The sequence below is a fragment of the Coccidioides immitis genome, assembly GCF_000149335.2.
Source record: "Coccidioides immitis RS genomic scaffold supercont3.4, whole genome shotgun sequence".
In the NCBI taxonomy this organism is placed as follows: Eukaryota; Fungi; Ascomycota; class Eurotiomycetes; order Onygenales; family Onygenaceae; genus Coccidioides; species Coccidioides immitis.
In genome coordinates this window covers 3,371,384-3,385,981 of record NW_004504311.1, presented here as the reverse complement: position 1 = coordinate 3,385,981, position 14,598 = coordinate 3,371,384, and the positions used below count along the sequence as shown (strand labels likewise).

Here is a 14,598-nt window from a genome sequence, read left to right as displayed (position 1 = left end):
TTGGCACCATGCTGATTCATCAGTATCTGCTGAGATAGCATTCTTATGCCGTCGAAGTTCTGGATGTTAGGCCTGAAGGGGGTGATTGGACAGCAAGGCAGAGCCCGGTGGCTGAGATGGAGTTTGCCTGCTCAACAGCTGGCTGGCAGGCTGACAGCCCACAAGGGTTGTGGGTGACCTGGACGCCAAGTACCGGATACCTTGCCCCGGCCCACTTTCCCCCATATCAAGAGTGGAGAGGCTGAGTGGCCGGATGGGTCTGCAGCCAGCGAACGAGCTTTTCTCGGCCCGCGTCCCTGGGCCACCGGGGGGGGGTTACGTTTGGTACTAGCTACATTGCTGGGAAGTCACTCGAAGAAAGAGAGCGAAAGGCGACGATTGAAGTCTGCGCAGGGAGCAGCCTACTGTAAGGCACAGCATCAATCTGCAGTGCAAGTGAGCCTTTCAGCTGCATGGCGAACAAAAAAAATTTCTTAGCTGCTGGCGGGCACTCTGGAGTGGTGGTCGGGTTTAACTTCACTCATAACTGACTGGGATTTGAGTGATGTGTCAAGAGCTGTTTGATCCTTTTCCCACCAGTAGAGATGAGTACAACTGGTTAGGTAGATGATGAAATCTCTTTCTCCGCAGCTGCTTGTCGTATATAAAGGAGATGAGGCCGCCCAGCCTCAGTAAGAACATCTGCCGTCAAAAAGTTGAAGCAAAAAAGAGAGAGAGAGAGAAACAGAAAACGTAAATAAGACCAAAAAACAAGGTTGCGATTTGAGTTGCTGACCGCCCTTCAAGGGAAGCTTCACAGCAGGAGAGCCGGCTTCAACCCTGGTCCGGGCTTCTCCACCCAGCAGGGTCATGCCAGGCAACAATTGGCTTCTGGACCTCGAACAGTTCAGCTTCACTTTCTCACTCCAACAAACACAAAACAGGACGCGAGCCGCACTCAGCATCCCTAACTAGTCTCCTTCTGTCCCTTGCTTGACAGTCACGTTCCTTCGCTGTTGTTCCATTGTTCTCATATCACCATTCTGCCTGCTGGGGCCTGCTAGTCATCTCTCGGCGGTTCGTTTGATTTGACTGACAGTGGTAAGTGCTGCATGAAGCTTGTCTATCATCTGATCTTTGCCGAGCAAGGGCTCCTCTGTGCCTATTTAAGGCTCATCCGCGTGTCCCATTCCCCAAGGGTTTTGCTCCTGTTTCTCTCTCTTTCAATATCCTTTGGCTTCAGTTGAATTGGTTCATGGGTCAATTAGAAATCCAATGCTATTTGTTGCGTGACATTGTTCCTACCATTTTGTTTGCCATGCTACTGTAAACGAGCTCCTTTCTCACCGATACTCCCTTGCTCCCATAGATGCCGAATCCTCATCCTGACCCGTCTCTGTCTTCCTTCGACAAACCTGAGTCAAACAAGAATAGCTCTGCGGGCGAGAGCCGCGATTCGGTTCCTGACCCTGTCTTGACGCCGTCAACAGTTTCTTCAGCTCCTTCTTCCCAGCCAAACGGCGAGGTTAACGGCCATTTAAGTCAGCCAAACATGCCAGACGAAAATGCAGGCTCCCCCGCGGCCAATGCCGACGGACTAGAGAAGAAGCAAGAAGCGGGCGCCGAAACTATGACCCCAAAAACAGACGCAACCCCAGCTTCCTTGTCCACCGCAGACAACGATTCGAAGAAGCCGCTCTGCAAGAAACACGGAGTTGTTCATCAGATCAAGTCAGAAAAGTCGAAAATGAAGAAGAAAGCCGCGGATTCATCTTCCTCTGAGAGTGAGAGTGACGACGATTCATCCTCCGAAACTTCTAGCTCTTCCTCTTCCTCTGATACTTCCGAATCGGATTCTGACGATTCTTCTGATTATGATTCCCACAAAAAGTCGAAAAGGAAGAAGAAGAAGAGGGCCAAGGAGCGCTCCAAAAAATTGAAATCGAAAAAGAAAGCTAGAAAAATAGAGACTTCGTCTTCCGAAGACGACAGTGATAGCGATGAAGATGTCTCTTCCGAAGATGAAAAGTCTAAGAAATCCAAGGCACGGGCGAAGAAGAAGGCCAGAAAAGCCAAGAAGCTTCAAGAAGAAGAGACAGAAGATAGTGGAGAGGTAGACGAACCTGAAACACACAGCCGTGGTGCTCAACGGGGAAGAGGTGGTCTCCAGCTTCGGGGTGGAATGCGTCCGCGTCGCAAGCTGAGACAGACTGGTTATGTGGATAACAAGCTTCTCGCCGAGCAAACAGCTCAGCAGGCAGCATTGTTACAGCAGCAACAACGGGCTCTGCAGAAGGCATCCAAGTCAAAGAAGCAGAAGCGTGCATCCAAAGTTGCATATAAGCGAATTGATCAATGTGAGTTTGTCTCCATTGGTCCTACATTTTTTATCGTGCTAACGTGTGATTGACTAGTATGGGATAACACCCTCCACAATTACAAATTGACAGAGACAGTCAAGGATCCGGATGCAAATGAATGGGACCAGTACATCTTCACTGTGCGCCGTCGGTTTGACTGGGATAACAAATATCTCGAAACGCTTGTTGACATTAAGAGTAAAGCTCTCCGAGATGCGTTGGCCCATGTCATGGATGGTGTTAAGAGCGTCAGTCTCGTTCAAGACACCCCAGCTGTTGACCCCAACATGCTCTTCCTCTATCTAGAAGAGTGCCGTGCATACATAAAGGAGCTCAAAGCATCCGCAAAAACAGCAGATAAGAAGAAGGTTAGAAGGCAAACAGAGTTGAAGGCGGCACACCTAAAGGTTCTGGTGAAGTACCTCGACAAGGATTATGCAGAAACGAAGAAAACATTGTATCCGCTACTGGAGAACAACACCATTACTTTTGATCTCCTCTGGGCTCTATTCAAGCCGAATACCGTTGTCTATACTCCTACTTATGGAGCTGTCGACGAACCCCGCGCGTTTAAGCTAGAATATGCCAGCAAAGAGAGTTCGTTCATGAAGGGCCAATGGTACTCCATTGAAGGACGATATTTGGAGTACGACGGTAAATCGTTTGGCATGGGTACTATGACTAGCGAAGTCGATTTCTTTAAGGGCCCTCGAAAGATCACTAGCCTCGCGTGCTATCCTATCCAGTACCATCGTGATGCTGAAGGGCTAAAGTCCAAACTCGTCGAGCGCGGCAAGAAATTTGTCTCTCTTCAGGGAATGAACTATCGCTTCCATCAAGGCATGGCTTTTTTCAAGAAGCGTCGTTCGATCATTAAAGTAAACATCAATGGGCGTGTGATGGTGGATCCTGCGCTACATCGCCGAATCAATCCGAACTACCCTATTAGTACCGTTAAGCCGAAGGATTCAGATCTTCCAGAGGGGTCAAGTAGCGACAGCGATGACGATGGCTGCTGCTGTCTTGGTTCCTCATCAGAGTCGGAACGGTTAAATCGCGATGATACCCCTCGAACTAAACTCAAGGTTGTTCACGATAAAGATGGCAAACCTCATCTGGTTGAAGTCGAGATCGATGAAAACGGCAATGAGATTATGAAGGAAGATATTGACAAGATCAAAGACGGTGCTTCCGGGAACGGCGACATTGATTTTACCGAAGAGGAGCTTTTGATTGCAAGTCCAGTCGTTTTGGGATTTGCTTTCAGCGAGAAGCTCTGGCTGGAATTCACTATCTCTGGAATTAGAGAAATTGAATGGAACTCCGGCGCCTTCGATTCTCTAGTGCTTCCAGGGAATCAAAAGTCAATTGTTAAGGCTCTTGTGGAATCTCACACTTTCCATGCAGCGGAAAATATCGAAGATGTTATCCAAGGAAAAGGAAAGGGTCTTGTTGCTGTTTTGCACGGTCCTCCTGGTACTGGAAAGACTCTCACTGCAGAAGGCATCGCAGAATTACTTAAGCGTCCACTTTACATGGTGAGCGCTGGTGAGCTTGGGACCGATTCGCGCACTCTCGAGGGCGAGCTGAACAAGATCCTTGACATTGCCCACTCCTGGGGTGCGGTTCTTCTCCTGGATGAAGCGGACGTATTTTTGGAGAAGCGTACGATCCAAGATATCCACCGGAATGCTCTAGTTAGCATTTTCTTGCGATTACTCGAATACTTCCAAGGCATCCTGTTCCTCACTACTAACCGTGTGGAGACATTCGACGATGCATTCCAGTCGCGTATTCACGTTGCTTTGCGCTATGGTGACCTGACGGCCAAAGCTAAGCGTGCTGTCTGGAAGATGTTCCTTGATAAGGTTCGCACGAAGGAGGGCCTTGAGGTGGTTAAGTTTACGGACAAAGACTATGATACTCTTGCCAGGCATGCCCTAAACGGCCGACAGGTAGATTTCTTGCCTCTTATCAGATTAGTGATTTACCGAAACTAACCATGGCTTCAACTTTCCAGATTAAGAACTCCGTTCGAACTGCGCAGGCTCTTGCCCTTAACGAACAGACTGCTTTGTCCATGGAGCATATCAACCGTGTTCTAGACGTGGCTGAAACCTTTGAACAGGATCTCAAGGGCGGAACCGGATACATGGATGCCATGCGAAGCTACACCTAAATTAACCCCTCCAATCGCTTTCACACTTGCACAGAGCTTCATCATAAGATCCAATCACTTGAACCAGCGTGTGTCTTTGATCCTTGCATTAGAGTATTTGAATTCGACATTTCTTTTCAATCTCCTCTCAGCATGATCACTGCGCCTGGGGCTCTCTCTGGAATCCGTGTTCATATTTCTCCGTGCCCTTCCCTTCATCCCGTTCGACTCATTATTGACAAGATGAATTTAATGCCAAGCTGCTTTACCCATGCTCTAATGACTGGGTTTTCCTGTTCCGTCCGCGTGATCTTTATTTTACCTTGTTATTTCGTGATGTTTTCTTTCTATGATGTTCTATTCATGATATGCCTTGACTTTCTGCTTGCTTGCCTCCTTTGCTGTGTGCTCTGTAGTTTGCCTGGGGATATGGATTGGGAATGGAACGGAGAAATGGGGAACTTTCGAATGTATTAGGGATTCATTTTCCTTTTTTTTTTTTTTTTTTTTTTTTTTTGAGAACTGATTTTTGTTCTCTTGCCCCCTTTTTTTTATTAATATGGCTGCTTTCGAGACATGTGATTGTTGTTTGCTGATGTTGACGTGGGTTATGACGAGGATGCTTATCCCTTAATCTGAAGCATAATAATATAATCTCATTCTGCGGTTGCTACTTGACAGCGACAGTTGATATTCACAATATATGTATGAGAGTATACAACATTGTCTTTGATACCAATCTTCTAAGCTCAGGGGCACATATGGAAGAACCAAATCCAGGTCAGTGTTGCAGCAATACATGGTTAGCTAGATCTGAAGCCAGCCAGTTGCTCTTAGTACCTGTCAATATTTGCTTTCAAAATCTCAATATTTCAAGCATTGAGCTAAAGGTTCTAACGATCACAAACTGATATTAGTACCGCTGCTCGCTGAAAGTATTGTGAAGGCCGGAAGTTAATCCACACTTTCAACCGGGCAATAACTCTTGTAATTGCTATATTCCTGATGGGAAAAAGTGATTAGGAAGAGTACATCATGGGCTTCTCCCCCAATAAATTGCTCCAGCATCCACCCTCCTTTGCTGAAAGCAACTGTAAGCATCTGTAGAGACCAAATAAAGAAACAAGGTGTGGTATCAAGCTCAAAGCTTACAGTTAGATAACAGGCCGCATCCGTAGTGCAGTGATCAGGGTGCACATTTTAAGCAAACCCATTGTTAATACTGAACCACAGCGGCCAAATTCCGCCTCAGCAGATCTGAAGCATAGAGACTCCTCGATATATGCCAAAGCGATATCACAACAGAGCAGCTCACTTAGCTTTAAGTGTTCCTCTCCAGGGCACGTGCCACTATAAAAAGGCCCTTGAGCTTTCACATTTTCTTTTCTTCTTCCCTCTCCATCGCGTCTGTAGTCTTTGTTTTGTTTTTACCTTGTCTTTCAACCGCGTTCGCACGCACTTTTGCACCTTTCATATTTCACCAGATCACTTGATAACTTTATCAGCTCCAATTGAGCTTATCATTTCGTGGTGATGTCTCCATTCACTGCCATCAACCACCCAGGTGTCGAGGACTCGGCTATTAAAATGGAAGATGTTGAGGACACCAACACTGGTGATGTCTCCGACGAAGGTGAAATAAAATCAGAGGACAGGCAGGAAGAACAGGCTGACGATGGTCCAGCAAAAGAAAAAAAGGTAAAGTGGCTATATATATATATATATACACACATATACTTCTTCCTGTTGCTCGAATAATAACTCACATCGATAATAGGGTGAGAAAGAGCCCAAAAACCCGGCTACCCCACGCAAGCGTGGTCGCAAGCCAGGAGTTAAAAAGGACGCTGCCATCAAAACTGAGAACAGCGATGAAGGCAACAAGGAAAACGTCAACCCTGACGATGACGGGTCTCCTCAAAAAAAACAGAGGATGACTCCTGGTAAAAAGAGCCGTCCGATCCCGACTTCCATTGAAAACGCATGCGAGGAAGACAAGATGTTGCTCCGTCTCAAGGACAAGGAAAACAAGAGTTGGTCCGAAATCGCCAGTGCATGGACGAAGATGACCGGAGAAGCGACCAAAGGAACCACGCTTTCAACTCGTTATATGCGTATCAAGGCTAATCTTGCCGTGCTGTCTAAGGACGACGTAAGTCTGGATTTGGCTGTTTCTCCTATTTGGTTTTGCAACCAGATCTTCTAACCAAAGACTGCGGTAGGAAATTCTCTTGCTCAAAGTCAAGAAGGACATGGAAGAAAAGTTTGAAGCAGAGAAGTGGCAGCGAATCGCGGAGTCCATGGAACAGACCCGCGGCGCGAAGTTTCCACCTCTCACTCTCCAGAAGAAGTTCAAGGAACTCGAGAAGAAGGGAAATGGAGAAGATGCAGTCTAAATGCTTTGTAACAATCTCTACATGTCAGACTGTGCTCAGGTTGGAAGTCAATCTATGCACAGCCTTTGGTTTGCGCTCTGGTTTGGGATGTGATAGTTGCGGTCGGGAGTTAGGTTACCTGATGCGGGTTTCAGAGAATTATGGAGTGGAAAGGATCCTGGACTTGAAGTTAACTAAAATGACAATGTCAACTCCATTTTCTGTGCACAAAGAGCTTGGTTCATCCAGCTGGGCTGGCTGGTTAGATAAAACCCACCAGTTTGTATAATTCCAAGCTCCTTTTCTGGGGAACTGGTGACATAGTTAATTACTGATACCTTTCCCTCTATCCTCCCATCGCTCAACCGAAATAGAGTAATTTTATATCGAACGGGCTGGCTGCTCTATTTAGGTAAATAGCTCAATGTGGTCATTGGCCTGCATCTGCAATGCCCAGGGAAAATTGATGCCCTTGTCACCATCTCCCGCCAAGCATTAAGTACTTAGTTAGTTAACCAACGCGCTCAGTCTGCTTGGACACCTAGGGTTCTTTCACCCCTAGCTTCAGAAAACACCACCTACACGAATATGCCTAATTAATATTCTCAATACTCATGGGTGAATTGGCGAATTGCCATGCAATGCCCAGGTATCATCTCTCAGAAGAACAACATGACGCATCGCGGCCAAAGCCTGAACGCGAGAGGTGGAAATATGAATGTCCAGTTAGTTATTACAACTGAATCACCAAGAAGACCAGTGGGGCTTTCAAGATTTGGCGGGTGGAAATGCGCTGGGAGAGCTGGATTGAAGCACTTCTGTGTTTTCTGACACAAGTATCCGAACTAGCCACAGGTTACTCACACGACATATCTAGCAAAGAGATCACTCTCCGGGCTTTCTCTGTTATTGTGGGCCGCGATGCTCGGAGAAGAAAAAGCAACTTGCTAAAAAACAAAAGTGGCCCAGATCTCTCTGATCTAAAACATGGATGCACATACGGCCTGCGCGTCTCTTGAGCCGATCAATCCAGCTCCCATCGAATCCACTTTGTTGGCACATACCTAGTCATAGTGATAACAAAGGCACATAAATGGCCTGTTTTCGTTGCAGGATATTAGCGGCCCTGAAACAATAACTTTGGCCGGCAGTTTTTATATTTCCTAATCGGATTTTCCGAACTGATCCCTCCCCTAGCTTTATGGAAAAGGATGAGGTTCACATCATGGCGAAGCAATTCCCTTAGAATTGTTTGCCATCTAGTCTTCTTCTTCTCGTTGTGGAGCTATCGTTCAGAATGATCCCACATATATACCGCTCCGGATCCTAAATGCTCCGGTTACACAGCGGGTATCTCAGGCTGAAACTTGTTTGCTGTGTTTTGTGTTCATGATACTCAGGTTTCCTGGCGTTTAGGCCACAGCCTGTGCATTATAGTGGGAAATGTACATTTTTAATGGATAGCGGAACGGATCCATGCGCACCACATTGCCATGTGCGTGGATCAGATCTATTTGGAACTTTGCATGATCCGAGCCGGCATCCGGAACAATTCCACGCTTCTAAGGGATGGTCGAGGACTCGGGAACTTGCAGCCGACATCCCATCTTTTGGTGGTATGTGGGATATCAAGTTTCTGAGTTAGACTTGAGTGGATATCAAGACGCATCAAACGCATCTGGTATCGTTTCAGGTTTGATGCGTTAGGATAGATCACCCTGGATGATGCTGTTGCAAATCAGGGAAACTGTGCTCACGTTTGATTGCCTGACACCTTGCTGGTTACTGAGAAATAATCAGTCCTCAAAGTCAGCAGGGCAATGTTGTCCTAGCATGGAAAAGTCGGTGAGCACCAAGACGGGATGTTCTCATTGCTATGGGAATTTTGCCAGGGAATATAACATTTTGTATCCCTTGGAGACCTGAGATTGTTTGCTTTCCGTTCCTTGCTTGTCTATTCAACCTCGTGAATATATTTGTATCTCGTGCTCGATGAGCGCCCACCTTGTGGGAGTCGAAAATGCAATGTTTGCTTTTCGATACTACGAGAGCCGCACGCCGCTGAATCGGTTTTCCATAAATTTATAAGAGCAACGGACGTTGACTAATTTGCTTTCTTCCTCCGCGGGGAAGTTCTTGTTCTTTGCAAATTGGAGTTACTAAGAGAAAAAGAATTCTATATAGAAGGATATTACATTTATGCCCCTGACCCAATTCTCAGATTCCACGCGAGAAGAGACCGCCCACGATGGCACTCACCCTCAGACGCCACCATACATATGAGTACGGCGCTTTTCGGGAGATGCTCGAACTTCATGCCCCATACAGTATCATCCGAGAGTACATCCCCGGCATTCTAAATTATATCGTCCAACCCGGATCATCTCGCCGTCCGCTGCAAATAGATATCACTTCTGTCCTCGCGCGGGCGCCCTTATTAAGGTTAGGATCCATTCCAAGGAGTGCATACAAGCGCTGCCTAAATGCTCTCCTCGACCAACTCCACGACCTCCAGTTCTCTGTGAGAATGCCCCGCATCATGGCACGGCTCATGGAGGATGTTCGAAGAGCACAGCGGGGAGATTGGGTATCCCTTCTCTGCACTTTCGCATGCTACCGTGACCTTCTTGACCGAGATCGGCTTCACGCAACCCAAGACCTCTGCGACGATCTAAGCCTCTACGTCCTCCAAATGCTCCACAAAATCGCCGAGGATGCTGACCTCTCTATATCGTTAAGCTTCGTCGATCTACTGGAGAAAAGGAGGTTCCACGAAGGCATGGAAATCCTCTGGGAAGCGTTATCGCGTTCGAGAGCGCGGTGGTTCGACCTCTACTGCTCGCGTGGAGAGATCGACCTTTATCTATCGGGGCAGCCGTCGAGGCGGATCATGAAATATGTACGGCGGAAGCGGCTTACGGGGCAAGAAGAATTATCCCCGCCCGCTTTGACCTTTGGCTTGGGCCAAGCAGCCAGGAGAAGGCGCTTTCGGAACCCGTATGATTCGGATGACAGCATTGATGGCTCTGGAGGGTTATGGGGAGGGGGAAGGAGAGGACGACAGCTTTTCCAAGACGAGGGATTTTGGAACTTTTTTTGAAGCCTTACGGCTAATCCTGACTAGAACTGGAAGCTCAAGAGCTGGTTTTGTTCCTTTTACTGTCGTCCACTTGTCAGAGAATGAACATTCTTTAATTTGTTCTTTAAAATGCTTGTTTATTAGTACTTCACTGATGCCAGCTTGGTGGGGAATATGTTTGAGATAATCATTCGTCCATACTAGATATGCTTTGACTTGGTGATATGTACTCTTACAGTTCGGAAAAAAAAGGGGGGGAAGGGAAGGATACAACATTCCTTGCCCGAGCACGCGACCTATCTCTCGTTTAAAAAAGGAAAAGCAGAAGGAAAAAAAAAATGGAAAGAAAACAGAGCGTACTCGTACATAAAAATAGAGGCAACTGGGGGAAAAAAAGAAAAGTCGTGTCATCATAAAAACGTCGTTCCGGAGCGACAGCGGGAGCGAACCTACATGCGTAGATTCTTCATCTTCTCGACTGGCGGATCCTCTTCATCGAGGCTTGTGGAGTCCTTGCTTGTGGGCCTCCCAAAGCCCTCGATGATGTCCTTAGATCCCCTGCGAACCTGGTCCTCGCTGTACTGACGGCTAGGTGCAGCAGGACGGACCTTTGTCCCCACAAATCCACGGCGGTCGCGCCCCTTACGCCCCCGGCTAAGCCAGTTATGCGTAAGGGCCTTTCTGAGCTCTTCAACTCGCTCCTGTGCATGGTCATCGGTATGAACCCGGCCAATAATGCAAATGCACTGAAGGATTCGGCCGACGATTTCTGTGATGACGTCCGACCCGTCTGCAGGGTTTACAAAGAGAGAGGACTGGAAGACCGGGTGGTCAGGGTTGGAGGACGTGTTGGATTCGGCCCGTGCACGAGACATGGTTAGGTGCGATTCTGAAGACTGGCTGCCGGCGATATTCAAGGTAGTTGAGGACTGTGAGTTGTAGCTTCCTGCCTCAAAATTTGGAGCCGTTCCAGGGCGACTAGCACCGCTATTTGAAGAAGTTCCCAGAACACCAAGACTGGCGTTGACGCGTTCGAGCCTGAGGCGAGAGAACATGGCTTTTAAGGCCTCATACCTGTTTAGAATGATATTATCGCGGAAAGAAATGAGAATGATATCCCCCACGTTCAGTTTGGCTCCAGCAGATCCACCCCCGGGAATGATGCCCCAGAATTCTCTAGATTCGTGAGCTTCCATTATTTTTCCGCGTCCTTTGAATTCGAGGTCGAGTGGGAAGAATACAGCTTGAATAAATGGATAGATAGTCCCATACGTATAGGTCCACACTTGAACGAGATGGGGCATAAGATTTTCATCCGGGATGGAGCTGAGAGTCTGATTGAGGGATGCAAAGCCAGTTTGCAAGAGATCGCGGAGGTCTTCGACGAGAACACTGGGCACTCGACGCTGGAATGATCGTAGGATATGGACGGAGACGAGCTTGTTGAGGTCTTCAATGGCAATGCGAACTTCTTCACCTTCGAAAAGAACGAGGAGTTTTGCTTTGAGAAAATCCCACGCGTCTTCAAACGCCAAGTTCGGGATGCCGAAACTGCCCAAGGCTTCTCGCATTGCAGCTTCTTTACTTTGGATGGACGCTCCAGGAACGCCGGTTCCAATAAACGTGGACCACGCGGCAACGCCAGTTCCCATACTGCCAGAGAAATCGGGCTGGTCGGTGCTGGTGGCATCCTGCGACGCTGAGGCTTTCTCTTCCATTTTCCTTTTTTCGCGTAAAGCTCGACCGCCGTGACGGAGATCAAGGCCACTGACAGATTTGCCGAACGACGTCGCAGAGGGTGAGGATGGTGTAAACGAGTATAGAGACTGAGGGGCACTGGGGTCTAGAGGTCTTGAGTTACTGTTTGCCGAAGAGAGAGGTAGATGAAAGTGATCGTCTTTGTCCTTCAGCTTGAGCTTTGGACGCGACAGAAAGTGGTGCCTATGCTTTTCTTTGTCCTTTTCCTTTTCTTTCTCGATGGAAGGCTGCTTCTCGGTGGGAACAACAGTGGCAGAAGAGGAGTTGGTGAAGTTGTAAAGTGAGGAGTTGTTGATAGGAACAGGGTCAACTAGGCTTGGTGTGGAAACATTGACCATGCGTGACAGCCCACTTGGGCCTAGCTTGCTCGGCGAGGCGGCTGGCTTCTCACGGCGGTCACTGTCTTTGTCTCTTGAAATTCCGATATGTTTGGGCTTCAGGAACGACTTCATCTTTGACTTCTCTGCCTTTGGTTTCACACTGGTACTCTCCTGGGCTGGCGCTGGGCTGGGTGCAGCTGGCTGAACCCGAGGAAACACGAGATTTGCTGCCGTGGTGGCTGCAAAAGCACGCCCGCCTGATGCTCCACTATGATATTGGAAGGATCCTGCTCCGTCAGAAGGACCCTTTTGTGTACTTGCAGCTGCAATTGCACCCGCACCCGCGCCTGCACTGGTATCCTGATGTGGAGGGATGGTCGAAGATCGATTACGCAGCTGCTGGGACGTTGTTTGGTGCTGCATCGCGGTTTGGGCAGCGATCCTCGAAGCGGATATGGGCGCCATGGTTGTGGTCGTCCGTTCCGACATGGATGCGGTGGGGAGACTTGGCTCGAAGAATCCTTGAGAGTGTTGACGACGATGTCTCTGTGGTTCGTTTGCCGCTGCTAATGGGGAGGGCCTTCTCTGCACCGGCTCGTTCTGGGGCATCAACGAAGAGGACGAACGTAGAAAATTCGGAAGAGAGGTGTTGCTGCCATTGGCGCCGGGAATATTTGCTGAAGCCGACCGGGAGCTTCCGGGGCTAGGGAGCTGGGGGCTGAGATTATACAGGGGCCGTTTCGGGATGTTAAGAGGAGGAAGAGGTGAGGAGTCAGAGGCAGCGCTACCGGAGGAGCTTGGACGAGGAGATTGGTCTGTTGCGGCGGAGTGCTCTGGAGAAGCGGGCCCAGCAGAGCTCACTTCCCCGCGTTGGCGGCCGGTCGAACCACGGCGACTGCTCCTCATCATGGGAGCCAAATCGCTAAAGATGGTCAAAATTCAAAGGGTAGACAGGAGGAGGAGGGCCAAACGGCACTGAGCAGCAATGCAGAAATGAACTTATGCGATGGAAGAGTGGTAGTGTCAACATGATCTGAGGAGAAACAAAGGTGAAGCCGCCCTCTCAGTTGCATCTGTTGTTCAGCGACCACGCTAGCGATCACGCTAGATATCACGCCAAGGCGCTGTTGGCGTTCGCTGCTCAGCCCTATCCCCATCTGCCGGAAGCTACCGCTCTTTGGTTTGGTTTGGTTGGTTTGGTTGGTTTTAGTCATACACTGTCCCAGCCGCCTATTGGGCAGCTATGCAGGATTGCGCTAGCCTTTAAGAGGCTAGTGTTGCATCTATATTACATGCATTCGTTCAAGTTCATGATCTAATATCCAGCTCAGCTTCTCCTAGTATATTCTAGAGATCTCCTGGGCCTGATTTTATGGTGCTGTGTATCTAATAAAACTCAGTGCTGTAGGGGGTTGAACCCCTATTCCCCTCGGGCCGAGCTCCCTGATGCCATGCCATGTGAGAGACCTCCATGCTATTCCCCTTCTGGCCTAGTGTGCAAGACTTGTTTGTAAAGAGTCAGTTTGAGATGCTTATCTTATCATTATTATCTAGTTAACTATAGTTAGCGGGGTGGCAGGTTGCGGCGGGTTACTACCCAGGTGTCCCATGTAACCTGGTTAGAATAGGGGGTTAGTCAGCAAGACTGCAAAAATAACCAGGTTTTCTGGGAGGTTGATGTTGTATGGTTATCTTGGTGGTTGCATACTAGCTGGTACAGAGGGTGATGCTGAGTCAGCCATTTGGACTAGTGAGAGTTCTTTATTACAGAGGTCTTTCAGACAGCATCATACAGCTGGAACAGCAGTATCAGAGTGCACCCATCAGATAATCAACCAACTATCTGTGATAGCTCAGATCAGCAGCTGGGGATCTCAGAGAAGATCCTGTAAAGCAGGCAAATATAGGTTCTGTAGATAGCTAGATGCCTATATAGTATGATTATACTATTCTCTATCCTGTATGGGGCAGAGTATGTATATAGCAGTGCTGCTCAGCACCAGCACCTGATGCAGCTGTAATGCTGCCCCAATACTCTGTTTGTTTATATACACCATACTGATACATCATACAGCAGGTAGTATCAGAATCAGTAAACAGTAGATTAAGTATTGTCTTGATAACAGATTTTCTTTTTCTTTCTTTCTTCTCTCCTCTTCTCTTCTTTTCTCTTCTCTCTTTCTTTTACTCTAAGTCTGTTCATCAGAGCCTTCATTACTATCATTGCTTTGCTTTTCTCATAAGTCTTTCTATAGATTATGCATCAGTTATCATCCATCAATCATATAATAGCAAGCTGACTGACTTACAGAATAATTTCATAATTTCATGTTGCTACAATGTTCTCCATCACTAAGATCTCCACTCACCTCTTTCCTCTCTCCCCCCCACAAATCTGAGAAAGAAAATGTCTGTACAGCCCTGTGTGTTGGTGAAATACAAGAAGAAGGTGCTGACTTGTTGATATAGAGTACTTGTTTGATGGACTCTCTTTCACTCTGATCAGATGGAGCAGAATCTTGCTGAAGCTGCTGTTCAGGCCTAAACTAATAATCAACTATTCTGTCTC

General features: G+C 47.8%; 4 protein-coding genes across 4 annotated transcripts; 3 read left to right on the top strand and 1 right to left on the bottom strand.

Annotated features, from left to right (window-relative positions):
* The first annotated feature begins 909 nt into the window (after positions 1-909).
* On the top strand, positions 910-5,190 carry CIMG_05457 (AAA family ATPase). The gene is made up of 4 exons (XM_001246015.2): positions 910-1,080; positions 1,349-2,336; positions 2,394-4,294; positions 4,360-5,190. Exons 2-4 carry the CDS (start codon positions 1,349-1,351, stop codon positions 4,516-4,518), a joined length of 3,048 nt encoding a protein of 1,015 aa, XP_001246016.1. The 5' UTR covers positions 910-1,080; the 3' UTR covers positions 4,519-5,190.
* A 604-nt stretch (positions 5,191-5,794) lies between these two features.
* CIMG_05456 (uncharacterized protein) lies at positions 5,795-6,893 on the top strand (the record flags this gene model as incomplete). The annotated part of the gene is made up of 3 exons (XM_001246014.2): positions 5,795-6,195; positions 6,275-6,649; positions 6,720-6,893. The coding sequence occupies exons 1-3, from the start codon at positions 6,031-6,033 to the stop codon at positions 6,891-6,893; spliced, it is 714 nt and encodes a 237-aa protein (XP_001246015.1). The 5' UTR covers positions 5,795-6,030.
* A 2,227-nt stretch (positions 6,894-9,120) lies between these two features.
* CIMG_05455 (uncharacterized protein) lies at positions 9,121-9,972 on the top strand (the record flags this gene model as incomplete). Its single annotated transcript, XM_001246013.1, has 1 exon — positions 9,121-9,972. The coding sequence occupies one exon, from the start codon at positions 9,121-9,123 to the stop codon at positions 9,970-9,972; it is 852 nt and encodes a 283-aa protein (XP_001246014.1).
* A 97-nt stretch (positions 9,973-10,069) lies between these two features.
* CIMG_05454 (uncharacterized protein) lies at positions 10,070-12,935 on the bottom strand (the record flags this gene model as incomplete). Its single annotated transcript, XM_001246012.2, has 1 exon — positions 10,070-12,935. The coding sequence occupies one exon, from the start codon at positions 12,933-12,935 to the stop codon at positions 10,401-10,403; it is 2,535 nt and encodes an 844-aa protein (XP_001246013.2). The 3' UTR covers positions 10,070-10,400.
* Between the last annotated feature and the right edge of the window lie 1,663 nt (positions 12,936-14,598).

Bases quoted from the DNA above. Each gene is read 5' to 3' on its own strand.
- CIMG_05457 (XM_001246015.2), top strand. From the start codon at position 1,349: ATGCCGAATCCTCATCCTGACCCGTCTCTGTCTTCCTTCGACAAACCT. The intron at 2,337-2,393 runs GTGAGTTTGTCT...GTGATTGACTAG, and splicing joins ATATAAGCGAATTGATCAAT to TATGGGATAACACCCTCCAC. The intron at 4,295-4,359 runs GTAGATTTCTTG...TCAACTTTCCAG, and splicing joins ATGCCCTAAACGGCCGACAG to ATTAAGAACTCCGTTCGAAC.